The sequence below is a fragment of the Equus asinus genome, chromosome 7 (assembly GCF_041296235.1).
Source record: "Equus asinus isolate D_3611 breed Donkey chromosome 7, EquAss-T2T_v2, whole genome shotgun sequence".
NCBI lineage: Eukaryota > Metazoa > Chordata > Mammalia > Perissodactyla > Equidae > Equus > Equus asinus.
The window spans coordinates 109,782,690-109,810,209 of record NC_091796.1 but is presented as its reverse complement, the minus strand read 5'-3'; the positions used below and the strand labels follow the sequence as shown (position 1 = coordinate 109,810,209).

The window sequence follows — 27,520 nt, the reverse complement described above, 5'->3', positions numbered from 1 at the left end:
GTGCTGTAGCTTGTCCAACACTTTCTCTGTGTCTATTGAGATGATCATGTGATTTTTATTCTTCATTTTGCTAATGTGGTGTATCACGTTGATAGATTTGCGGATGTTGAACCATCCCTGAATCCCTGGTATGAAACCCACTTGATCGTGATGTATGATCTTTTTAATATATCATTGTATTTGATTTGCTAGTATTTTGTTGAGGATTTTTGCATTGATGTTCATCAGTGATATTGGCCTGTAATTTTCTTTTTTTGTGTTGTCCTTGCCTGGTTTTGGTATCAGGATAATGTTGGCTTCGTAGAATGAGTTAGGAAGCCTCCCCTTTTCTTCAATTTTTGGGAAGAGTTTGAGAAGGATGGGTATTAAGTCTTCTTTGAACGTTTGGTCAAATTCTCTAGGGAAGCCCTCTCGTCCTGGAATTTTATTTTTTGGGAGGTTTTTCATTGCTGTTTCAATCTCCTTACTGGTGATTGGTCTGTTCAAATTCTGTACTTCTTCTTGGTCCAGCTTGGAAGGTTGTATGAGTCTAAGAATTCATCCATTTCTTCTATATTATTCAATTTGTTGGCATATAGCTTTTCATAGTATTCTCTTATTATCTTTTGTATTCCTGAGGAGTCTGTTGTAATTTCTCCTCTTTCATTTCTGATTTTAGTTATTTGAGCCTTCTCTCTTTTTTTCTTGGTGAGTCTAGCTAAGGGCTTGTCATTCTGTTTATCTTTTCAAAGAAACAGCTCTTGGTTTCACTGATTTTTGCTACTGCTTTTTGAGTCTCTATTTCATTTATTTCTACTCTGATTTTTATTATTTCCTTCCTTCTGCTGGTTTTTGGATTTGCTTGTTCTTCTTTTTCCAGTACCTTTAGATGTGCTGTTAGATTGTTCATTTGGGATTTTTCTTCACATTGAGGTAGGCCTGAATTGCTATAAGCTTTCCTCTTAGAACTGCTTTTGCTGTATCCCATAGATTTTGGCATGTCATATTTTCATTTTCATTTGTCTCCAGGAATTTTTTGATTTCTCCTTTGATTTCTTCATTGACCCAATCATTGTTCAATAGCATTTTGTTTACTCTCCACATTTTTGTGGGTTTCCTGGCTTTCTTCCTGTAGTTGATTTCTAGTTTCATACCTTTGTGGTCAGAAACGATGCATGGTATTATTTCAATCTTCTTAAATTTATTGAGACTAGCTTTGTGGCCTAATATGTGATCAGTCCTGGAGAATGTTCCATGTGCATTTGAAAAGAATATGTATTCTGTGGTTTTGGGATGGAATATTCTATATATGCACTGAGTCGATCTGGTCAAATGTGTCATTTAAGGCCACTGTTTCCTTATGGATCTTCTGTTTGCATGATCTATCCATTGATGTAAGTGGAGTGTTAAAGTCCCCTACTATTATTGTGTTACTGTCTATTTCTCCTTTTATGCCTGTTAATAATTTCTTTATATATTTAGGTGCTCCTATGTTGGGTGCAGAGATATTTACAAGTGTTATATTTTCTTGTTGGATTATTCCCTGTACCATTATGTAGTGCCCTTCTTTGTCTCTTGTTACAGTTTTTGTTTTAAAGTCTATTTTGTATGATATAAGTATTGCTGCTCCCGCTTTCTTTCTTTTTTTTTTTTTTTTTTTTGCCATTTGCATGGAATATCTTTTTCCATCCTTTCACTTTCAGTTTGTGAGTGTCTTTAGGTCTGAAGTGTGTCTCTTGGATGCAGCATATATATAGGTCTTGTTTTTTTATCCAATTGGCAACCTATGCCTTTTGATTGGAGCATTTAGTCCATTGACATTTAAAGTAGCTATTTATAAATATATATTTATTGCCATTTTGTTACTTTTTTTTCCTGGGTGTTTTAGTAGTTCTTCTCTCTTCTGTTCCTTTTCGCTTGCTCTCTGCCCTTGTGGTTTGATGGCTTCCTTTAGTAATATGTTTGATTTCTTTTGTTTTACTTTTATGCTTACTTATTATAGGTTTCTGATTTGTGATTACCATGAGAATCCAAAATAATATTCTATGAATATAACAGTCTATATCGAGTTGATAGACTCTTTAGCTTTATCCCTCTCTAAAAGCTCTACTTTTTCACTCCCCTCCTCCCACATTTTATGTTTTTGAAATCATATATAATCTCTTATTTTGTGTGTGTCTATCCATTAGCCTCTTATCGTTGAAATAGGTACTTTGAGTACTTTTGTCTTTTAACCTTCATATTATCTTCACAGATGGTTGATCTGCTACCTTTACTACATTTTTACCTTTACCAGTAACTTTATTTCCTGGGTTTTCTTTGGGGGGGGGGGTGATAAGTTTTTTATCCCTATTTGTGGTCATCACTTTCCCACTTAAATAAGTCCCTTCAGCATTTCTTGTAGAACTGGTTTCTTGGTGATAAACTCCTTTAGTTTTTGCTTGTCTGGGATGCTCTTTATCTCTCCTTCCGCTCTGAATAACAACCTTGATAGATAGAGTATTCTTGGCTGTAGGTTTTTTCCGTTAGCACCTTAAATACGCCATGCCATTTTATTCTCACCTGCAGGGTTTCGGCTGAGAAGTCCACTGATAGGCTTATGGGCTTTCCTTTGTACATCACTTGTTGCCTTCCTCTTGCTGCTTTTAGGATTCTCTCTCTTTCTTTAATTTTGGACATTTTAATCATAATGTGTCTTGGTGTGGGCCTCTTTGGGCTTATCTTCTTTGGAGCTCTCTGTGCTTCTTGTACTTGCATGTCTGTTTCCTTCCTTAGATTAGGAAAATTTTCATCTATTATTTCTTCAAATAAATTTTCCCCCCCTTTGTCTCTTTCTTCTCCTTCTGGGACACCTATAATCTGAATGTTGGCGAGCTTGATATTGTCCCAGAGTTCCCTTAGACTGTTCTCATTCTCTCTAATACTTTTTTCTGTTCAGCTTGGGTGATTTCCCCTAGTCTTTCGTCTAACTTGCCGATCCATTCTTCCGTATCTTTTACTCTGCTACTGAGTCCCTCTAGTGAATTTTTCATTTCCACTACTGTATTCTTCATTTCTGATTGGTTCTTTTTTATATTTTCCACTTCTTTGTTGGTGAGCTCACTGTGTTCATCCAGTCTTCTCCCAATATCTGTGAGCATCCTGATGAGATTTTGTTTGAACTCTTTGTCAGCTAGGTCACTTATTTCTGTTTCATTTAGTCCTATTTCTGGGTTTTTGTCCTGTTCCCTTGCTGGGAATGTATTCCTTTGTCTCCTCACTATGCCTCTTTCTCTGTGCTTATATCTATGCATTAGGTGAGTTGGATATGTCTCCTGAGCTTGGAGAACTGGCCTTATGTAAGAGATGTCTTTTGAAGCCCAGCAGTGTGCTTCCCTCTCATCACCAGTCCAAAAGATCCAGGAGTGACCCCTTTGTGGGCTTCTTGTGTCCTTCTGCTGTGGCGGGGTTGCTGTTAATGCACGAGTCAAGTCTTTCCTTCCCTGGCCAGTTGTTTGCGAATCCGGTTTGGGGAGCCTCAGCACCATTGGCTACAAAGTCTATCAGCACACTCCTATTGCAGTTTTCCTATTAATTAGGTAGGTGCCCAGTGTAGCTGGCTGCAAGGCTCAGGGGCTTACAGTTGCTATAGGCCTCAGACCTGGAAGGCTGTTGCCAGTTCTCTTAGGAGTGCAGCTGAGTGGGCCTGGCCCTAGGCACAGGAGCACTCAATTGTTTCAGGCTTTGGAAGGTGGGACTGATCCTTTTTATGGCTATTTCTGAAGCACAGGTCTTCTGCCAGAGATAAGCCTCACCTCCCACAGGACCACACACACTGTCAACACAGTCCTGGTCCATCCACCCAACCCCATGGAACGTACCCCAACACCCCACTGCAGAGGCCCCCACCTCTCCACTAGTGCCCCCCACAGTTCACCTGGTCCTCACACAGCCCCATCCCCACTCACCTGCCTGTAGAGGATCAAGGCACCCAGTAAATGCAGACTGACAAGTAGCCTGAGGATTTTCTGTTGGGCGGGGCCTGTCCCTAGGGCAGGCTGCCTGCCCTGGCTGAACAGGATTAAATCTGAGCTCCAGTGTGTGTGGCAGATCCCTGGGCTAACAGGCCAGGGGAAGAACCTCAATGGTGTCTGCCAGAATCTGTGTCAAGACACCTGCACCAGGTGAGAACAATGGCCCCCACCAATGTTTCAGTCTCCAGAGAGGTCCCTCCTCTCACCAAGATGCCCCTAGAGCCCACCAGGTGAGTCTCTTTTCACCAAAGGACTATCAGCCTTCTCTCTGGTGATTTTAGGTTGCTGAGACAGGTGAGTTTGTGCATGGGCCCTTTAAGATGCAGGCCTTTTCGGCTTTTGTCTGATAGCTTTGCTGGGAGTACCCCCATTGCAGTTAACAGCCAGTGAAGCCAGATAGTAAGACCCTTGTCTCAGTTGCCCTGAGTCTGAAGGATGCTTATAGCAATATCGGCCCCCGAGCCAGACCTCATTCCTCCAGAGAGAGCTGCATACCTTAGGGTGGCTCCCGCCTGGCCAGCTGAGAAACTCCGCTGCTCCTGAAGGTGGCTTTTTTCTCTCCAGCAGGAATTTCTGCCTCTTCCACCTTAGTTGGGATTGGCCCTTGTTGTGGGGGTTGTTTTTATCCAGTTTTCAGTTTTCTATCCAGGGTAATTTTTCCAAAAATAGTTGTAACCTGGTTGTGTTCATAGCAGCAGATGAGTTCAGAGTCTGCTTATGAAGCCATCTTGATGAGGTCTCCAAAAATCCTTTTAAAGAAAGAGTTAAGGAAAGCCGGATGTATGTTTTCAGTAAAGATATAAGGAACGGAAATATTTTTGTTTGTTTTCGTAGGAAACATAAATTTGTCCTAAGGTACTAGGAAGGAGGAAAGAAGGCATGGGACAAATTCTGAATGAAAAAGCCAAGTCTCAGAAGGTTTGTCGAAGGGAATCCTGAAGAAAGAGTCTTGTGCAAGGTCAATTTGGCTAAGACTAAAATGAACTTAATTAAGTGAACAAGTTTTAATATTAAAAGTAAGCTGGTGAAAAAATTAGAATTTGGTTTTCTTTCTCTTAAAAGGATCACTTTCTAGGACTTTTAGTTGGCTCTTGATAAAGAGATCATGAAAGATTTTTAATTACTTTCTTTTTTTGAGGAAGATTAGCCCTGAGCTAACTACTGCCAGTCCTCCTCTTTTTGCTGAGTAAGCCTGACCCTGAGCTAACATCCAAGCCCATCTTCCTCTACTTTATATGTGGGACACCTACCACAGCATGGCGTGCCACGTGGTGCCATGTCCGCACCCAGGATCCGAACCGGTAAACCCCAGGCTGCCAAGAAGCGGAATGTGTGCACTTAACCACTGCACCACCGGGCCAGCCCCTTTAATTACTTTTGAGCAGTGTACAAGAAAGGTAAGGATTTTATGTCTAATCAAAATAAATTTTTTGTACAGCCACTACCATGTCTTTAATCAGAGCAACTAAGGTCTTTCTTACAACTATTTAATTTTCTATCTTTGCCTCAAAATCCTTAATTGCCACCTTGGTTAAATGGATAGCTGAGCATTGTTTCCCAGTGACCTGTGATCCTATTTGACCAAGTGTGTTAAAACCATTTGCTATTTTTGACAAGCTTCCCCTAAATTCAAGTTCTAAATTGTGTTTTTTTCTTTCCTTTTCTTTCTTTTCTTTTCTTTTTTATTTTTGAGGATGATTAGCCGTGAGCTAACATCAGCCACCAGTCCTCCTCTTTTTTCTAAGGAAGATTGGCCCTGAGCTAACATCCATGCCCATCTTCCTCTACTGTTTTATATGTGGGATGCCTGCGACAGCATGGTTTAATAAGCAGTGCCTAGCTCCACGCCCGGGATACAAACATGTGAACCCCAGGCCACCAAAGTGGAGCATGTGAACTTAACTGCTATGCCACTGGGCGGGCCCAATCAAGTCTTTATTCTGACCTGAAAGTAACCTTGAGAAATTCTGGTGGGCCTCTGGGACTTCTCAAACAACTTATTCTCTCTTCTATAAAGAAGGACATACTAAATTAACTAACCTTATTTGGTATGTTAATTATATGGGGAGCACTGTCAAATAAGTCACGCTAAGCTCTTTTAGGAATATCCTTGTGAACATATAAGTGATTAATATAAGCCTTTTAGAAATTACATGAAATTTATCAAAAATAATCTCTAATATGTCCTGTATAGTGTTATCACTTGTAATTCTATTCATTCTCTTAACTCTGCTGCCTTCCAGCCAGCACCACAGGAGGAAAATGGCCACAACTGCATTTTAGATCTAATTTGGCTTACAAATGTGTCTTGTGTAGAAAATGAGCACGGCCATTACCAGGCTGGACATCCTGTACAGCCTCAAGAATGCCCACTACTTTCTGTTAACTCTGCTGTCCCAGTAAAGGATTTCCACCTACAGCCCCAAGAAATCATGGAAGAAGAGAAACAGAATGACAACAAAAACAAAATTTTCACACAACCACACAGACGGGCTTCAGGCCAGATAAAAAATCCATAGTGCCTATTGGAGCACAATTGCCACTGCTCCAGAATAAGCATCAATTTTCCACTGAGCACGGGAAAACACGATTTCATGGGGAAAACAATACTTTTGGAAACTTTCTCCCACCGTGGCTCATAAAGCCATGCTCGTTGTGCAGTGTGCACAGAGCATAATCCAGTGACACCACTTCCTGGGTCACAAAAAAACTTTCCCCTTCCTAAGGGACCCTCTGAGGTATGGCCATTGGACTTTGTTCAGATGCCACCATCACCAGGATGTAAATGTCTTAGTGATGATCTGTTTGTTCTCACATTGAGTTGGGGATTTTCCTTGTAGAAGAGCAATGGCTTTAGCAGTAGATAAATTATTATTGCAAAGGATAGCTCCTGTTTGGGAAATTCTTACTTAGTTACACAGTGACCGGGGAACTCATGTCACTAGACAAATAATGAAATCTAGTTGTGACATTTGGCCCAATAATGCAACATTTTACTGAAGGCACAATCAAAATTCCAATGGCAAAGCTTTCAGAAGCATTTCGTCTCTCAGGGACAGAAGCACCTCTGCTAGTGCTCCCCAGTCTTAGATCTGCACACTTTGGGAAACATCAGCTGCCTCCTTTTGAAACAATAACAGGATGACCTATGGAATTAGAAGAGGGAATGTATGAACCAACTTTGCTCAAGGGAGATATCTAGTATTATTGTCAAGGTCTCGTTCAGACACTTAGAATTGAAAAGTTGATAGCTGATTCCTTTCACAGCAGAAGATAAAGCTCCCAAGAGATAAAGACCTTAAGCATCCTGAGCTACTACATACACCTTTTCTTTATTGGAAAAGTCATCAGATAAAAGACCCTTTGCAGTCCGGTTGGAAGGACCATACCAGGTACTCTTAAACAATCTCACATGGCAAAATTAAGATGCGTAGACTCGTGGATTCACAGTTCTCAATTAAAAAAATGGACTTTTCCACCTGAGTTGATTTCAGCTCCTATTTATGACACTCAACTTCAACTGACCAAGAAAAACGTCTCCAAACCAGGCTGAGAAGACTCATCTGTTGTAGACAACTGTGACAAGACTTGGACCAAGCCTCTATTCCTAACCTGTATCTCCTCATTTACACCTTTGTAATGTTTGAATACACTGTAATTAGTACAATAATCAATTTCTAGATTGCCTGACAGTTTTACCTATCACAATATTTGCTCCCCACCCAGCTCTATAAGCCAGATTATAGCCTAATTACAAAACCTTTTAATTAACGATAAAAATGCCAGTTAAGTTTTCCTGATAGTATGTTTGTTATTTCAATCCACATCTGAATGGGCCTCTGATGGCAATGTCTTACAATGCTCACATTCCTTTGTAACACACAAAAATCTGTTCAATTGCTGGATAGGTGGCCCGCTTCCCCTTTGTGGTACATCTGGGTTACCTTAGAGGGTTTCTCTCCTTCAAGATATGGATTGCAAAGCTTTAAAGCAGATTATTATGAGACAAAGATCTAGTTCCAGAGTTAGCAGTCGATCAAATATTACTAATTATGGTCCTTGAAACATGGCTAATACCCCATGCTACTCATGATACAGGGCACGGCCACTCTTTCTCTGTTACTCAGACGATCCAATTGTGCCAATAATTTGCAAACAAACCAGATATTACAGTGAGAACTATGGGAGACTTTACACAAATATGGGATGGATATCCCCCGAGTCATGTCACAATACTACCATATTCAAAGTACATGAATGCTTTGAAATACACTGGTCTCAATGGCCAGGCGTTCCCTGGGTGGCTCCTAATGGAACTCAGTGGTTGTGTGGAACAAACCTCCAGTCTTGGCTCCTGCCTGGATGGCTGGGACACTGCACCCTGGACTTCCTTTGGAGGCAGGGAAGGAGTCGCCCTGAGCTAACAGCTGTTCTCAATGTTCCTCCCAGTAAGGCCAGATGGACTCCATCAGTGTTCACTGGTATGACCACCAGCGGCCATATTTGCTGCTTCCTTGGGGCTACAAGATGTCATATCACGTAGAGACTCTGACTAAATTTAGTCAAACTTCCCTCAATGAAAGTCAGGTAGGAATAGCCTTATTAAATATGCAAATGTCTTTAGTGGGGAGGGCTGTCTTCCAATTAGAATGGCCTTAGATAGTCTAACAGCATCCCAAGGTGGGACATGTGCACTCATTCAAACTGAACGCTGCGTTTTTGGACCTGATGAGTCTTCCAATGTGTCCTATCTGCTAAAGCACTTGGAAAAGCAGGTGAATGCCTTAAGCGATCCTGCATCCAGGTTTGTTTTGCGTAGTTGGCTCCCTTCAGGTTGGGTGCCCTCTTGAAATCTGAATTGCAATTCCTGTGTCTGTTACTCCTTGGAATTCTTCTATTAATCATAATATGCAAACTAATTACTCTTTCCTTTACTCAGTGTTGTAAGACTGGCATGCAGGCTAGAGTAATTGCTGCTCAGCCACTTGAGGTGATTGATTGATCTTACAACCCTGGATGAATTTCCTTCTGATAAGACTATACCTAAGAACTCATTTTTCAAATAATCCTTTCAAGTTTTGAATTATCAGCACTGTTAGTGTAGCTGTTCTATAATTAGGCACATGCAGCCTCATGAGTCAGGTCAAAGCATAGGTACAACGTTTGTGTGACAATCTAAACCTACTGAAAACGTACATAACCTATGGAATGCTTCCCTGTAATTGTATACCTCTATGCTCATCCACTATATCCAACTATTTCCCACCAATGGTCATAACTGGGCACGTCAAGGACATACAAGCCTAGCACTGAGGGACATGACGGACCAGGACACTCAGCAATCACCATAGCACCAAGGGACAATACTTACATCATCAATGTTTTCTATAAAAACATTATCGATCAATGGGGGGAATAATGAATCAATGAAAGCAATATGAAAAGGTAAAATATTGAGGTATATGACGAAGCCATTTGCTTTAAACTAATCAGGCTGGATCTTATTTTTTCTGGAAAGACCTGATATGGCCTTTCGAGCATGCATTGTACATCTGCTGCAAACATTTACAATGTCCCAAAGCAAGAATGATGCCCTTAAAATTATCCTGCCCCTTTTGGCATTTCTTACTGATGAGCATTTATTCCCAGAATCTAAGAATTCCTTACTGACCTACTGTGCCATATTGTGATACTTGACCTGCCCTGCTAGCAAAGCATCTTGTGACTGTAGTAAAAGAGATACTTCTGTCATATGTGATGTATGGCCCTTGTTCCAAGACGGGATATAACCACGCTGCACACCCCACTTCTTCAGAGTACTGCCCTCCTTGGTCAAGGTTGTCGTCGCTCACTATTTGGACCTCAGATTGGCTCATATAATAAACTCATCCCAGTTTTGATTAATAGATTGATTATGGATTATTGCATCAACATTTCCAGACCAGAAATTACATAGATGAATGTGCTTCTTAGGTAACGACAGCGATGCTCACAGCATGCAGAGCCGGTGACCATTTGTCTGAGGACTGAACTCGAGGGTGGCTGCCTTCCATGGGAGAGATGGCAAAACTGCCCGGGTGCCATGGAGAGGAGGCCGGGCCAGAGCAGCCGGGAGTGTGCGGTGGATTATCACGAATTCGTGCCAGAGGGACCAGAGGGCACTCCCTTCACCAAGGATGCCGCCGACGGCGATTTGTGAGTATGCACAGCAACATTCCCAGGACCACAGGCTCCTCCACATCTGGCCATGCCCCATGAAGAGCTGGGGTTTGCTTCCCTCCCTGGACCCCTGGGGGCTTCAGTGACGGCCTCCATGGGGACAGGGCCACGGAGGGACCACTGCTGGGTCTCTGAGAGCAGGACCTAAGGAGACAGGCTCCTCCTGGGAATCAGGCCCGGGCACCGCTCAGCGTGGGGAATCCCCACGGGAGGATCAGGAAGATAGAGGGAACAAGGGCGCCCACCCAGCCCAGGTGCCAGACTCCAGGCGGAGCCCTCCAGACCGTCATTGATGTGAGTGGAACAGAGAGGAGTGCCTCCGCCAACAGAGCCCAGTGCTGCCTGCAGGCCGCCAATGCAGGAGCAAACCAGCAGAGTAGCTGCAGACGCCGCTCGCTGTGGGGTGGCCCACAGCACACCCATGAACCACCGGACAGGATATGGGACCTGGATGTGGGCAGTGCTCTGAGAAACCCCAACTGTGGAAAGCGAGGACCTGACAGTAGGGGAGGCAGAGGGACCCGGAGGAGAGCGTTGGAGTATGTAGTGTGGCTCTGCAGACACCCATGGTCAAAGGATGCTGCCCACACCATAGGGTGCGAGGGCCTTCTACCTCTGAGGGGGCCTCACAGAAGGTTCACTTCCTAGAGCCTTGGAGTCTGCTCTCGGCCCAACTAAGGGGCCACGGCACAAGCCCCTGCCCACCGAGCATTGATTGCAGCCATGCCTGGCCATGCCCAGTCACTTTCCTGGCCCCTGGCAATTCAAGGGTGGGCACCATGCCACTGGGGGATCCTTGATCCAAGGTCTGACGTGGAAGAGACGGGACGGCCCAGGGGTGCACATGGGGCATAGGGTGAGCCGCGGCACTGCAAGATGTGAGACCCTGAGGGTCCGCGTCCCCCCACACACAGATGGCTGGGTCTCGGCCCCCACATGGGAGGACAAGGACAGCACGCCGTCTCTCAGACGGAGGAGACCTTTGGACGCCAGTGACCACCGTGGACTCTGTCCTTACTCATAACTTCTGTCTGTCCCCAGAAGACAGCTGTGGCTGGGAGAACAGCTTCCCTCAGATCCTGAATGATGCTCCACCCTTGAGTCAGAGATCCGGCCACGGATGGAGCCAGAGAGGGATGGAGGGAAGCAGCAGGGACCCAGAGGAAGACAGCTTTCTACTCGGGGGGCCATCGTGGCGGGAGGACAGGATGAGGCCGTGGGCTGGGCTGCGGGCTGTGAGCAGGTCAGCCTGTGTCCACACTGCATGCTGACCGGGGCAGGGGGAGGTGTTCTCTGGGGTGTGGGGACCAGAGGGTTCAGGCGAGAGGCCCAGGTACCCATGACTGTGTTGGGGCCATCGGGTACAATGACTGTGGGAGGGAGAAAGAGAAGACAGGCACGTGAGCCCGGGCTTCCTGCACTCTCCACTGGGCCCCAGGCACCACCCCCCGCCCACTCCCACGCACCCACGTGAGGCAGCCTCTGCCTCGGAGGTACTCCCCCCAGGCTCTCTAAGACAGAAACTACCCAGAAGAAAAGAGAACTTCAGGAAGCAAGCGGTGCCCCTGCTTTCAGTCTGGTTCTTAGTCCTTGCAGGGCTGTGGGGAGGTCCTTCACACCTCCGAGAACCAGCCATGAATTCCTAGGAAGCAGGGCAGAGGGCAATGTGCCCGGGGCCAGAGCAGAGAGAGGCGAGGGCTCCTCGGAGGCCCTGGCTCATCTGCTGGGGAGCGGCTCCCACAGCCCCGACCCTCGAAGAGGGGGTTCCACGCAGCAGGGGGACGGGAGTGCAGTGGGGGCCGTGGAACCACCGCAGCTGTAAGGAGAGCCCAGGCACCCAGGGACGACTTCGAGGGGCTCAAGCAGCTGAGCCAGCGCAGGGGAGGGCAGGCTGCCCACGGGCCACAGTGCCGACCGAACGCAGGCACCATGCAGCCACAGGCAGGGCGCACCCACGCCAACAGAGCTGGACACACTGGAGGTCAAACGAGGTCACCCTTGAGGAACTTGATGGCCTGGAGGCCAGAAGCCCGAGGGCTGCGCTTGGCCAGCTGTGCTGAGGGCAGGACCAGACAGGAGCTGAGCTACTGCAGCATGGACGCCAGGATGCACAGATGGGTCTGAGCACAGAGAGGGGGCTGGCTCAGAGCAGGGGAGGAAGAGGACCTCCAGGTGGCCTAAGGGTCCTGTCCACACCAAGGAGCCAGCTCAAGCCCCAGGGCAGGGACAGAGGTGACGGCCGTGGGGTCCTGGGCTACAGCCAGGACCGAGGGCAGCAGGTGAGCCAGGAGTAGAGCCCGAGGGGCCAGTGGATGCACCCGTGTGCTCAGAACTCAGACTGCACAGGGCTGGGCAGGAGCTCAGTGGCTACGGGAAGGACGTCGGGACCCAGGGAGTGAGGGTCCGGAGCAGGAGCCAGGGTTGCAGGGCTGGGTGCTGGGGAATGAGTGCAGCTGCCCCAGCAATGGAGGGAACACGGACCGGAGGGGACTTCCAGACGGGGCTTCTGAGGGCCGGGAGGCACAAGTAGAGGGTGAGGCCCAGCTAGAGCCCAGAGCTCCTCCAGGAGGGGACCAGGGCAGGTTGGGGCTCTGCCAGGGGAGAGTTAACCAGAGAGAGGGTGGGCACATGGTGGCTCCAGGAGGCAAAGCCCAGTGCTGGGAAAGGAGTGAGCCCAGGATGGAGGGTGAGCCTGGGCCGAGGGCGCTGGGAGATGCAGGAGGGGCAGAGGCAGCCCTGGGCTGACCCAGCAGCCTGGGGCTGAGCTCAGGGCCCTGCGCTGTGGGAAAGGGATTGTAGGTCAGGGCGGAGAGGGGCCTGCTGTGGACCTGGAGCTCCAGGGATGAGGGGCAGAACAGCTACAGGTGAGCAGGGGAAGGTAGGAGGGCACAAGGGAGCAGAAGTCTACCCCAGGAGGTACGGGGGAGCAGGCAGAGCAGCTATAGGTGTGCAGGAGGCTGAGAGGTTAGGAGGGGCAGGGCAAAGCCCAGGAGCTCCGCAGGTATGGCACGTAGGGCTTGGCATGTGTGCAGGGGGCTGGAAGGGCTGGAGGCACAGGGGGTTGCCCAGGAGCTCCAGGGGAACAGACAGTGCAGGTATTGGTCAGCAGGGGCCTGGGAGGCCAGGAGGGGCAGGGGGCTGCCCAAGAGCTGCGAGGGGGCGGGCACAGCAGCTACAGGTGAGCAGGTGCCTGGTGGTCCGGAGGCGCCAGGGCCTCCCCAGGAGCTCCGGGGGAGCAGACAGAGCAGCTACAGTTGAGCTGGGCAATGTCCGGGAGCTCCAGGGGAGTTGACAGAGCAGCTACAGGTCAACAGGGGCCCTGGAGAGCAGGAGAGGCTGGGGACTGTCCAGGAGCTCTGAAGGAGCAGGCAGAGCAGCTACAGGTGAGCAGGGGCAGGTGGGAGGGCTGGAGGGGCAGGGGGCTGCCCAGGAGTTTCAGGAGCTCAGGCAGAGCAGCTATAGGAGAGCAGGGGCAGGTGGGAGGGCTGGAGGGGCCGGGGGCTGCCCAGGAGCTCCAGGGGAGCCGGCAGAGCAGCTACAGGTGAGCCGGGGCCTGGGACGGTTGGAGGCGCTGGGGCAGCCCAGGACCTCCGAGGGAGTAAGCAAAGCAGGTAAGCGTGAGCAGGGGGCTGGGACGTCAGGAGGGGCTGGGGACAGCCCTGAAGCCCCGGGGGACAGGGAGAGCTTGGAAGGTGAGCAGAGGGCTGGGAGGAAAGAGCGGGACAGGGGTCAGCCCAGGAGCTCTGGGGTTCTGGCAGAGCTTGGCAGGTGATCTTGGGCAGATGGGTGGGCTGAGGGGCAAGGGGCTGCCCAGGAGCTCCAGGGGAACAGGCAGAGCAGCTACAGGTGAGCAGAGGCCAGCACAAGGGCTGGAGGGGCACAGGGCTGCCCAAGACTTTAGGGGATGAAGGGCTCTGGGCCTGAGCTAAACAGAGCCCTCACCCAGTGGGACCTGAGGGGTACAGGGAGCAGGGACCGCTGGAGGCTCCCAGGGCTCAGGTGAAGCTGGCTGCGCAGGGAGGAGAGTTGAGTTGGTTGAGTTGCCAGGTGCCTGTTGAGTTGGATGGAGGGGGGCCCCTGGGATGGAAGGAGTCTAGGAGTGAAGGGGCCGGGGGCATCCCTGAGAGGACCAGATCGGATACAGTTCTTGGGTCCAGGGACACCTGTTCTGGAGCTTGAGGGGACATTGGACAGGAGAGGCAGACGTGCGGAAGCAGTGTGGGGTGACACAAGGCAGGGGTCCCGGCAGAAGGAAGAGCGAGGCCCCCATTGGGGTCTGAGCTGGGGCTGCCAGCATGGGGAGAGGCCAGGCAGGGCCCTGGGGCTGAGCAGACAGGCCTCGGTCAGAGGGGACAGGACAGGCCTGGGTGTTAGGGATAGAGGGAGCACCCTGGCCCACACGGGGGCCTGGGGAGGCTGGCACCTAGAGGAGAGGAACGCCGAGGGCAGCGCATGGCTTCCACCTGCACCGAGGGGCCAGCTGTGCTGGGGAAGGACCACGGCTGGAGGAGGGTTCTGCAGTGAGCAAGGAGCTGGACAGGCCCAAGAGCAGGGAGGGCGGAGGGCAGGCGGCGCTGTCAGGGAGGGTCTGGAGGTGAGCTCAGGAAGCCGGGCCAGGTGGACCTGACTGGGGAGGGGGGCCCTGAGGCAGATGCAGGAGTCTGGGCTGGGGGCCCACAGGCACGGGAGGGGAGGGGGACGAGGAGACTCCCAGGGACGGGATCCAGGGAAGGGATGGGGTTCAGGACAGGGATGGGGTCCAAGGCACAAACAGGGTACCGGTCAGGATCAGGGGAGCTTCGGGGACAAGTACTCCTGGTGCTGTGGCTGCGGAGCTGACAGAGAAGACACGTGGCCTGGCATGCAGAGACAGACCATGGCAAAGCCACCTGGGGAGGGGAGGCAACAGGGACAGTGCGGGCCAGGGTCCCACCACACCTGAAGAGATGCCCCATCGCCCAGGGCTGGGCCAGGCTGGGGCCACAGGACAGGGGATTGGGGTCCATCAGAAGCCAACCAGGAGCAGGGGTCACTGGTCAGAGCTCTGACAGAGGGCTCAGTCAAACGGGCCACCTGCAGGAGGCCTGAGCAGGGAGAAGGGACAGGGGCCCCAGGGGGCTCTATGCCAGGTGGGCATCCAGTGCTGCCCAGGTGATCAGTCCCTGGCACGTGGCTGCAGAGGCACCCGCCCTCATGAAAGGGAGCCACTCAGGGCATGTAGTCCTCAGACTCTCTGCAAGCACGCGGGCGCTGGGCTCAGTGGTGCCCCAGGCCTGGGTACCTGACACCCTGCCCGGACCGTTGCAGGGGCAGGCCCTGATGGTCACACGCCTCCTCTCTTGCAGCCTCCACCACCGCCCCGAAGGTCTTCCAGCTGACCCCCAGCTGTGGGATCACGTCTGACGCCACGGTTGCCCTGGGCTGCCTGGTCTCTGATTACTACCCAGAGCCGGTGACTGTGTCCTGGAACTCGGGCGCCCTGACCAGCGGGGTGCACACCTTCCCATCCGTCCTGCAGTCTTCGGGGCTCTACGCCCTCAGCAGCATGGTGACCGTGCCTGCCAGCACCTGGACCAGCGAGACCTACATCTGCAACGTAGCCCACCCGGCCAGCAGCACCAAGGTGGACAAGAGAATCAGTGAGTGGAGGGGACGCAGGGAGGTCATTCCCTGCGAGACAGGCCGGGCTCCGCCCTCCTGCCTGGACCCCAGGACAGGAGGAGAGGCCTGCCGAGCAAAAGCAGGGATCCTCTGGGCATTTCTGCCATGCCCAGAGTGGGAGCTGGCTTGACAGCCCTAACCCAGACCCTGGGCCCACAAGGTGGGCACTGGTGTCAGAGCTGCCAAAACCAGGCCCGGACGTCAGCTCACCCCAAGGCTGTCTCCCTCCTACCCTGGTAATCCCCATGTGTTCTCTCTGCAGAGGGCCTTATCCCCATCCCATCGGTCCCCACCCCCCAGTGTCCCCCGTACACAGGTGAGTCAGCCAAACCTCCTCCTCTACCCCCAGGAGGTGGCCAAGCACAGGCTTGGCCCATGGGGGACAAGGGCCCAAGAGGAGGCCCGCCCAGGAACTGATCCCCCGTCACCATGTCTCCCACGTCACATTCTAAATTCCTAGGAGGGCCTTCCGTCTTCATCTTCCCCCCGAATCCCAAGGACGCACTCATGATCTCCCGAACGCCCGTGGTCACTTGCGTGGTGGTAAACTTGAGCGATCAATACCCCGATGTCCAGTTCTCCTGGTATGTGGACAACACGGAGGTACACTCGGCCATCACGAAGCAGAGGGAGCTGCAGTCCAACAGCACCTACCGCGTGGTCAGCGTCCTCCCCATCAAGCACCAGGACTGGCTGAGTGGAAAAGAGTTCAAGTGTAGCGTCACCAACATAGGAGTCCCACAACCCATCTCGAGGGCCATCTCGAGAGGCAAAGGTGAGGGCACGGCAGACGGGCACGGGGAGGGGCCCGGGATGTCACCCAGGGAGTGACTGTGCCGACCCCTACCCCACAGGAGAGCCCCGGGTTCCGCAGGTATATGTGCTGCCCCCACACCCAGACGAGCTGGCCAAGAGCAAGGTCAGCGTGACCTGCCTGGTCAAAGACTTCTACCCACCTGACATCAGTGTCGAGTGGCAGAGCAACAGGTGGCCGGAGCTAGAGGGCAAGTACAGCACCACCCCGGCCCAACTGGACAGCGATGGGTCCTACTTCCTGTACAGCAAGCTCTCCTTGGAGACAAGCAGGTGGCAGCAGGGAGAGTCATTCACGTGTGCGGTGATGCATGAGGCTCTCCACAATCACTTCACGAAGACAGACATCTCCGAGTCTCTGGGTAAATGAGCCACACGCCGGCACCCAGCAAGCAGTCCCTCCTTCACCACAGGCTCTCTGGGTCCCGCGAGGACACCTGAGCCCCGACCACTGTATACATAGCTTCCCGGGCACCCAGCATGAAATAAAGCACCCAGCATGGCCCTGGGACCCTGCAACGCGGTCGTGGTTCTTTCTGAGGCAGAGCTCCAGCGCTTGGTCCGGCCTGCCTGCAGGGCAGCTGGGCTCTGAGGCCATTAGGGGAAAGAGTGGGTCGCAATTAGGCCAGACCCAAGCTGCAGGCTGTGCCGGCCTCCAAGGAGTGCTAGAGGGGCTGCCGAGTGGGGTGCAGGCCTCATCAGAGGTGGCAGCTCCTCTGGGCCGCCCTCCTGCCAGCAGCAGCTCGGGGCTGGAGGGTGGCCAGGGAACAGGAGAAGCCCCTCCAGAGTCCCTCAGGGAAATGCACGTGAGGGCGTCCCTCCTCTGTAGGAGCCCGAGCTGTGGGAACATGGCCCATCCTTGTCCCCCAGGATCCCTGTCCACTGGGTCACTCGAGAGCTCTGCCTGGTGGCTCTGGCCCTCACGAGAGGCTTGAGGGCACGTGGAGTGGGGACAGGCCCTCCTTTGCCCTCGGGCACTCCAAGATCAGGCCCCCACCCTCCCTCAGGTGAGGGGGCTCTGCCTGACCTTGTCCTGCCTGGGGCCAGGCCTGTCCACTCGTGGGGACACTCATTCTAGGTCCCCAAAGAGGCAGGTGGCCTTGAGTGCCCAGGGAAGGACTGTCCCTGATGGCCATGTGGGCACTGGGCCCAGACCACTTGAAAACAAGCCCCTCTCCCTGAGCAGTGCCAGCCCACACACCAGCTCCACACACATACACACATGTGCACACACACGCACACAGAGCTGGCCTTACACACTGGGGCCTCACATAAGGGCAACCTGCACCTGCCCAACAGAGCACGGAGCCCGCTCTCCTGAACTCTCAGCCTGGGCACCAACTGGTCCCCACCTCCTCCCATGCCCCATGGGCGGCCCAATGCTCATCCTCACACTGACCACACTGACCAGCTCTGACAAGCAGCCCTCTGCTTCCCTGGGGCAGAAACCCCCACCCTAACACACAGAAACACCCACACCCAGCTGTCCCCAGCACTCCAGGGCTCATGCACTCGGAACACATTCAATCCTATCTCGGCCCTTCCCAGGGATAGGGGCCAAGCTGCCCACAGGCTCTGCTGACCCTCCCGCCCTCGGGGCCTGGTCCCTGGGAGAGAGGAGGCCAGGCATGAGCCTCCATCCTGCAAGGCCCAGCGCCTTCTCCCCGGGGGGCCCAGCACAGGGCAGAGCAGAGGAGACAGTTAGTCCCCCAGTGGCCTGGCTGAGACCTGGGTCAGTGGTGAGACCTGGGTCACTGGCCAAGACTCAGAGTCCTGGCTGGAGGAATGGGTGACTGAGGTCACAGCACAGAGCCTGACCTCAGGGCACCACTGACCCAGCCCATATGAGGGATCCCACCTGCCCCACCCACTCTGCCACAGACAGAATCACCCCCCAAGGACCCGCTGGCCCTGCCCAGCCCCCTCGGGCAGGCACAGCACTGACCACCCCCTCCCTGTGCAGAGATGGCCCTGGACGAGAGCTGTGCCGAGGCCCAGGATGGGGAGCTGGACGGGCTGTGGACCACCATTTCCATCTTCATCACGCTCTTCCTGCTCAGCGTGTGCTACAGCGCCACCGTCACCCTCTACAAGGTGGGCAAGGCCGTCCCCATGTCGTCCCCTTGCTGTCACCATGCTGTCCCCACAGTGTCCTCACCATGTCCCCTCACTGTCCCCTCACTGTCCCCACCATGTTTTCACACTGTCCCACACTTGCCACACCGACCCCTTGCTGCCTCATCACTGTCCCCTCACTGTCTCCGCACTGACTCCTGGCTGTCCCGACACTGTCTCTACACTGTCCTTCACTGTCACCAAGCTGTCCCCACACTGTCCACTCTCTGTCCCCTCACTGTTCCCACCATGTCCCCTTGCTGTCCCCCCTGTGACCCCCACCGTCACGTGGCCCGGGTGCAGGGCCGGCAGGCCCTGGCGGAGGCCGGCGTTGGGTCCAGGCCACGCTCACCCCTGGCCCGCCCGCTGCAGGTGAAATGGATCTTCTCCTCGGTGGTGGAGCTGAAGCGGACGATCGTCCCCGACTACAGGAACATGATCGGGCAGGAGGTCTAGGGTCACTCCACCTGGATGGGTGTCCATGGCCGCCCCAGACTTTAGACGGCATCCACGTCCAGCAGGTCATGCTGCTCAGCTGCCATGCAGACCTGCTCCTCTGCTTCTGACCTCAGCAAATGCTGACCTACTGCCCTCTGACCTTAGGGCCACCTTGGCCTGCACCTCGCCTTCTGGCCTTGCAGCCACCGCAGTCTGCATCCTGCCTGCTGGCCCATGTGGAGAACCGAATGGACGGCAGTTGTAACCCCAAGCAGAGTTGACGGACGCCCACCGGCCCCCTCGCAGCAGCCACCAAGCAACACCAGGACCATGTGCACTGAGGCCTCGGGCCTGAGTGTCCCTCACCAGGACGGCCCAAGGTTGCACGTCTGAAACCCTGTAGGAGGTGGAGAGCCGGCCTTCCAGTGATCATCTGGGCAGGGACAGGGCTGCATGCAAACCGCACGGCGCCAGCCTCCAGGGCACAGGAGGAGAGGCCTGGTTTCAGATCCTTGAGTGGGAGCATCTGCCCCAAGGCCTTGAGGCCCCGGGGCCATCGTCCACGAGCAGGGAAGCTTCCGGGTGTGCCCCTCACGGTCACTCGGATCACCAACACACGAGGAGACTGCTAGAAGGAGGACCTGTGCCCACGGCCGTGGGAGAAGCCCCAGTGGGTGGAGGCAGCAACAGCTGGGGAGGGTCAGTGTCCAGCCAGATGGCATCCTGGGGAGGGGCCCGGGCCCCTCCCGCAGGAACTCCGAGTTGCTCCACGGGGCAGCGGGCAGAGACAAGAACACCGAGGAGAGAGCTGGGGCCTCGGGGAGCTGGGCCAGGTGGACCGAGCCAGACCCCCGACCTCACCAACCCAGGAACCAGTGCCCCCTAACGACTCTGTACAAAGGGCAAGTCAGCATCTCTGGACGGGCAGGACAAGGCTGCGCACGGGAAGCAGAGGCGGCCCCACCCCGCCTGCCAGGGCCCTGAGCAGAGAGACGGCTCAAAGGAAAGCCCACAGTGGGAGCTTAGATAGCTTTTCTCCTTCTTGAAGTTTCTGTAGCCCCTCGATTGTCTTTACAGTTTCTTTTTCTAAAACAACAATAAAATACCTGGAAAATTCCATAACTGCTCATGTTGATGCCTCGTGGAACCCACAGCCTGGCCGAGTCGTGCATCGGGGCTCCCTCCACACCCTCACAGCTCCATGACCTTCCAGCCCTCCCTCCCCTCCTGCCCTCGGCTCTCCAGCCCCCGGGGTTCCATGGGTGAGGAGGGCGGCCCGGAAACGGTGTGATGAGGAGGGAGGGGGTACACAAGCCTTGTGGGGAGCAGGACCAGCCCGGGCCCGGGCAGGAGGAGCGTCCAGCACTGACCCAGGCCTGAGGCAGGACCGCATGTGGGGTTGTATTAGTCACCATGAATGGCTGTAACGAACCACGTGGGTGGCCTGAACACCAGGCATTTGTCCTCACACATTCTGGAGGCGGGACACCCCACATCAGGGCGTCAGCAGGGGATTCTCCTGAGGCCGCTCTCTGGGGCGTGTAGACGGCCTCTTCTCCCCACGTCCTCACATCGTCCTCCCTCCGTGATTGTCAGCGTTCTCACCCCTCTTCTTGTAAGGATACCAATCTTATTGAATCAGGGCTACCCTATGGACCCCATTGTAACTTAGTACCCCTTGAAGGACTCTAGCTCCAGATACAGCCACATTCTGAGGTCCTGGGTCAGGGCTTCAAGATTGGAATTTGGACGACACAATTAAGCCCCAAACAGGGGCAGTGGTCCCAGCACACACACACACAGCGCCCTGTCCTGCACGCTCAGCTATCGATTACCTGGGTCCCTTTCGCTGCCTCCCACCCCGAGTCTCTGCTCATGCTGTTCCCTTCTGCCGGAGTCCCTTCCCTCTACACACACCGCAAACTCCTACACACCCTTCTCTTAGCTCTGAGCTCCAGGCCTCCTCTCAGTCTTCCATAATGCACCCGGCAGAACGCTCCCCACCACCCCGGGCCTGGTCTGTGCCGGCCTCTTCCACTCAATATCCCCCTGCATCCACTCCCCAGACACAAAGAAGATCGTCCCGCAAACAGCAAAGTGAGGACACCATGATGAGTGCAGTGAGGGGAAAGTGCAGGGAGCTGAGTGTCCCCACAACCAAAGGGACCTAGGGACGTTTTCTGGGGGAGCAGCTGACTCAGAGTCTGGACGAACCAGGTGGCCGGCCTCGCCCCACTCTGCTCCTCAGCACCAGGTCACCTGCGCCCCCGCCCTGTCACAGAACTTCCTGGGCCCAGGATACGTGGGCCCACGTGGGAGAAGACTTCTGAAACATGTTAATGGACTGATTTTAAATCATGGTGTGCTCACCAGGCTCATGTAGACAGACAATGAACACATTTCAAAGACTTCATTGAACTCAGCAATTAAGGGCTTATAACCAGCTCTAACTAGAATTCAAACTACCTCGTGGATGTAGTGGAACCAAGAATGCTAAAGGACCTTGTGAATAGAGGCATTTTCAAATGCATCTGATTTGTCCTCCTGAGAGGGAGGAGTCAACCATCCTTCCAAGAAGAGCATTCCCATGGCCTTGATTCTCTACAATGGGCAGAATTGTAAAATAGCCCAAAGATGGTGGAAAGGGCGGAGCCTCCGCTACTCACATCACCTGGGGGGCAAGGCAGTGCCTTGCTTCCCACTGAAGACAGAAGTCACCTTTGGTCCATTTCAAAGTCTGTCCCAATATTTCCTACAAACATGCAACTGACAACGTGTCCAGAATATGCAGGGAACTCCTGCAAATCAATTACAGAAACCACACAGTTCAGCAGAGGAACGGGCAAGAGCATTGAACAGGCATCTCATGGAAGACATCCAAATAGCCTGAAACCGAGGGAAAGGAGGCTGAGCCACGCTGGTTATAAGGGAATGAGAATGAAAACCACGTGAAAGAAAGCAGTTCCGATTCCCAGGTGGGGGAGCAGCTTGCACCAGACGAAGCCCCTGCGGACGCAACTGTGAACTCAGGAAACTGTGCAAAGCGGCAACGGTGTGAAGGCGCTGGGGAACGGCCAAGGAGGCAGACGCTGGACAGGCTCTCCCCTCGAAAGCTTTGTCGGAAGGTACTCCCGCACCCATGCAACAGGGGCACGTGGAACCCAGCTGACGTTGTGGCCGTCCCAGAGAGGGGTCAGCTCACAGGACTCAGGGCTGCATCTCAAGAGCAGCTGGCAAGGTGGGGAGATGTGCATAAAAGGGGGAGACACAGCAGGGGAACCCCAAAACCTGCCTGTAGTCTTTGCTCCAGTGCTGGGCTGGCCCCTAACGGCCTGTGTAGGGAGCCCCACAGGGCCCCGCCAAAACACCAGCTGGGACGTCTGGACATCTGCTGGGATTTGAACTCTGGCCACCACACGACAGGCAGACAAGGAGTCTGAGGCCCATCGAGCCAATGGCCTCCTGACGTCAGAACCAGCACTCCTCTAGGCCAAGAACCTCAGATGGCAGCAGCGAAACTTCCTCCTCCTGACAGGAGCCAGCCCTCCCCGATGGGAAGGAGAAGGAGGGGGCACGATGGGACCTGTGAGGGGAGGCCGGGTCCAGGCCCTTGGGAGGAGCTGGCCATCCTCTGAGGGAGCCAGCAAGCCCTAGGCAGCCATCGGCCCTGCATGCACACGGACAGGAGGGGCCTCAGCCTCCACATTACCACCCTCATGTCTCCTGTCCATTAGCTGGCCGGCCACTCCTCCAGACAAGCAGATGCCCTGCAGCCAGGGAGCCAGGCAGGGCTGAGTCTGCCTGCCAGTGGTGTTTTGGGCAGGAGCAGGCTTACGGCACAGCCGGGGCCAAGCACCACAGCCTGAGGGATGAGAACTGGGGTCCCACGTGGACAGAGGCTGAGGGCCAGGCCCTTCAGAACTGAGGCCAGAGCAGCCATCTCTGCAGACCACTCTGTGCCTCCTGTTCGGGAAGACAACCCACTGAAGTTATCAGGGGTGGACGCCAGGAACAGGTACCCCTTCCCTGACCTCCTTCCCTGCTTCTAGAATGTTCTCTCCTCAGGGGGCCATGGACTGAGATGCAGAAGATCCTCGTGTTTCTTCCAGGTGGACTTAGGGGTGAGGTGTGATGGAACCCTCAGGGTACTGTTCACCCCACACCTCTAATGTGTCCTGTATAGTGTTATCACTTGTAATTCTATTCATTGTCTTAACTCTGCTACCTTGCAGCCAGCACCACAGGAGGAAAATGGCCACAACTGCATTTTAGATCTAATTTGGTTTACAAATGTGTCTTATGTAGAAAATGAGCAGGGCCATTACCACGCTGGACATCCTGTACAGCCTCAACAATGCCCACTACTTTCTGTTAACTCTACTGTCCCAGTAAAGGATTTCCATCTACAGCCCCAAGAAATCATGGAAGAAGAGGAGCAGAATGACAACAAAAACAAAAATTTTCACACAACCACACAGACGGGCTTCAGGCCTGATAAAAAATCCATAGTGCCCATTGGAGCACAAGTGCCACTGCTCCAGAATAAGCATCAATTATCCATTGAGCATGGGAAAACACGATTTCATGGGGAAAAAAATACTTTTGGAAACTTTCTCCCACCGTGGCTCATAAAGCCATGCTCGTTGTGCAATGTGCACAAATTATAATCCAGGGACACCATTTCATGGGTCACAAAGCCACTTTCCCCTTCCTAAGGAACCTTCTGAGGTATGTCCATTTGACTTTGTTCAGATGCCACCATCTCCAGGATGTAAATGTCTTAGTGATGATGTGTATGTTCTCACATTGGGTTGGGGCTTTTCCTTGTAGAAGAGCAATGGCTTTATCAGCAGATAAATTATTATTGCAAAGGATAGCTCCTGTTTGGGGAATTCCTACTGAGTTACACAGTGACCGGGGAACTCATTTTGCTACACAAATAGTGAAATCTATTTATGACATTTGGCCCAATAATGCAACATTTTAACTGAAGGCACAATCAAAATTCAAATGGCAAAGCTTTCAGAAGCATTTCGTCTCTCAGGGACAGAAGCTCCTCTGCTAGTGCTCCCCAGTCTTAGATCTGCACACTTTGGGAAACATCAGCTGCTTCCTTTTGAAACAATAACAGGATGACCTATGCAATTAGAAGAGGGAATGTATGAACCAACTTTGCTCAAGGGAGATATCTAGTATTATTGTCAAGGTCTCGTTCAGACACTTAGAATTGAAAAGTTGATAGCTGATTCCTTTCACAGCAGAAGATAAAGCTCCCAAGAGATAAAGACCTTAAGCATCCTGAGCTACTACATACACCTTTTCTTTATTGGAAAAGTCATCAGATAAAAGACCCTTTGCAGTCCGGTTGGAAAGGACCATACCAGGTACTCTTAAACAATCAATGTGCTGAAAAATTCAAAGGCAAAGACTCATGGTTTCACATTACTCATTAAAAAAAAAATGGACTTCTTCACCTGAGTGGATTTCAGCTCCTATTTATGACACTCAACTTCAACTGACCAAGAAAAATGTCTCCAAACCAGGCTGAGAAGACTCATCTGTTGTAGACAACTGTGACAAGACTTGGACCAAGCCTCTATTCCTAACCTGTATCTCCTCACTGACACCTTTGTAATGTTTGAATACTCTGTAATTGGTACAATAATCAATTTCTAGATTGCCTGACAGTTTTACCTATCACAATATTTGCTCCCCACCCAGCTCTATAAGCCAGATTATAGCCTAATTACAAAACCTTTTAATTAACGACAAAAATGCCAGTTAAGTTTTCCTGATAGTATGTTTGTTATTCCAATCCACATCTGAATGGGCCTCTGATGGCAATGTCTTACAATGCTCACATTCCTTTGTAACACACAAAAATCTGTTCAATTGCTGGATAGGTGGCCCGCTTCCCCTTTGTGGTAAATCTGGGTTACCTTAGAGGGTTTCTCTCCTTCAAGATATGGATTGCAAAGCTTTAAAGCAGATTATTATGAGACAAAGATCTAGTTCCAGAGTTAGCAGTCGATCAAATATTACTAATTATGGTCCTTGAAACATGGCTAATACCCCATGCTACTCATGATACAGGGCACGGCCACTCTTTCTCTGTTACTCAGACGATCCAATTGTGCCAATAATTTGCAAACAAACCAGATATTACAGTGAGAACTATGGGAGACTTTACACAAATATGGGATGGATATCCCCCGAGTCATGTCACAATACTACCATATTCAAAGTACATGAATGCTTTGAAATACACTGGTCTCAATGGCCAGGTGTTCCCTGGGTGGCTCCTAATGGAACTCAGTGGTTGTGTGGAACAAACCTCCAGTCTTGGCTCCTGCCTGGATGGCTGGGACACTGCACCCTGGACTTCCTTTGGAGGCAGGGAAGGAGTCGCCCTGAGCTAACAGCTGTTCTCAATGTTCCTCCCAGTAAGGCCAGATGGACTCCATCAGTGTTCACTGGTATGACCACCAGCGGCTATATTTGCTGCTTCCTTGGGGCTACAAGATGTCGTATCACATAGAGGCTCTGACTAAATTTAGTCAAACTTCCCTCAATGAAAGTCAGGTAGGAATACCCTTATTAAATACTCGAATGTCTTTAGTCAGAAGGGCTGTCTCCCCATCAGAATGGCCTTAGATAATCTAACAGCATCCCAAGGTGGGACATGTGCACTCATTCAAACTGAACGCTGCGTTTTTGGACCTGATGAGTCTTCCAATGTGTCCTCTCTGCTAAAGCACTTGGAAAAGCAGGTGAATGCCTTAAGCGATCCTGCATCCAGGTTCGTTTTGCGTAGTTGGCTCCCTTCAGGTTGGGTGCCCTCTTGAAATCTGAATTGCAATTCCTGTGTCTGTTACTCCTTGGAATTCTTCTATTAATCATAATATGCAAACTAATTACTCTTTCCTTTACTCAGTGTTGTAAGACTGGCTTGCAGGCTAGAATAATGGTTGCTCAGCCACTTGAGGTGATTGATTGATCTTACAACCCTGGATGAATTTCCTTCTCATAAGACTATGCCTAAGAACTCATTTTTCAAATAATCCTTTCAAGTTTTGAATTATCAGCACTGTTAGTGTAGCTGTTCTATAATTAGGCACATGCAGCCTCATGAGTCAGGTCAAAGCATAGGTACAACGTTTGTGTGACAATCTAAACCTACTGAAAACGTACATAACCTATGGAATGCTTCCCTGTAATTGTATACCTCTATGCTCATCCACTATATCCAACTATTTCCCACCAATGGTCATAACTGGGCACGTCAAGGACATACAAGCCTAGCACTGAGGGACATGACGGACCAGGACACTCAGCAATCACCATAGCACCAAGGGACAATACTTACATCATCAATGTTTTCTATAAAAACATTGTCGACCAATGGGGGGAATAATGAATCAATGAAAGCAATATAAAAAGTTAAAATATTGAGGTATATGACGAAGCCATTTGCTTTAAACTAATTAGGCTGGATCTTATTTTTTCTGGAAAAGCCTGATGTGGCCTTTCGAGCATGCATTGTACATCTGCTGCAAACATTTACAATGTCCCAAAGCAAGAATGATGCCCTTAAAATTATCCTGCCCCTTTTGGCATTTCTTGCTGATGAGCATTTATTCCCAGAATCTAAGGATTCATTACTGACCTACTGTGCCATATTGAGATACTTGACCTGCCCTGCTAGCAAAGCATCTTGTGACTGTAGTAAAAGAAATACTCCTGTCATATGTGATGTATGGCCCTTGTTCCAAGACGGGATATAACCACGCTGCACACCCCACTTCTTCAGAGTACTGCCCTCCTTGGTCAAGGTTGTCGTCGCTCACTATTTGGACCTCAGATTGGCTCATATAATAAACTCACCCCAGTTTTGATTAATAGATTGATTATAGATTATTGCATCAACATTTCCAGACCAGAAATTACATAGATGAATGTGTTTCTTATGTAACGACAGCAATGCTCACAGCGTGCAGAGCCGGTGACCATTTGTCTGAGGACTGAACTCGAGGGTGGCTGCCTTCCATGGGAGAGATGGCAAAACTGCCCGGGCGCCATGGAGAGGAGGCCGGGCCAGAGCAGCCGGGAGTGTGCGGTGGATTAGCATGAATTCGTGCCAGAGGGACCAGAGGGCACTCCCTTCACCAAGGATGCCGCCGACAGCGATTTGCGTGTGCACAGCAACTTTCCCAGGACCACAATGCAGAGCTCCCAATGCAGAGCTGGGGTTTGCTTCCCTCCCTGGACCCCTGGGGGCTTCA

General features: G+C 51.7%; 2 gene segments (V, D, J or C); both read left to right on the top strand.

Moving 5' to 3' along the window:
* Window positions 1–27,520, top strand: part of LOC106827306 (immunoglobulin heavy constant alpha-like) — a 678,397-nt gene that overhangs the window by 486,161 nt on the left and 164,716 nt on the right.
* LOC106828816 (immunoglobulin heavy constant gamma 4-like) lies at window positions 15,483–17,202 on the top strand. The segment is given in 4 exon segments: window positions 15,483–15,850; window positions 16,135–16,188; window positions 16,333–16,647; window positions 16,727–17,202. Coding segments are annotated over 4 exon segments (792 nt in total).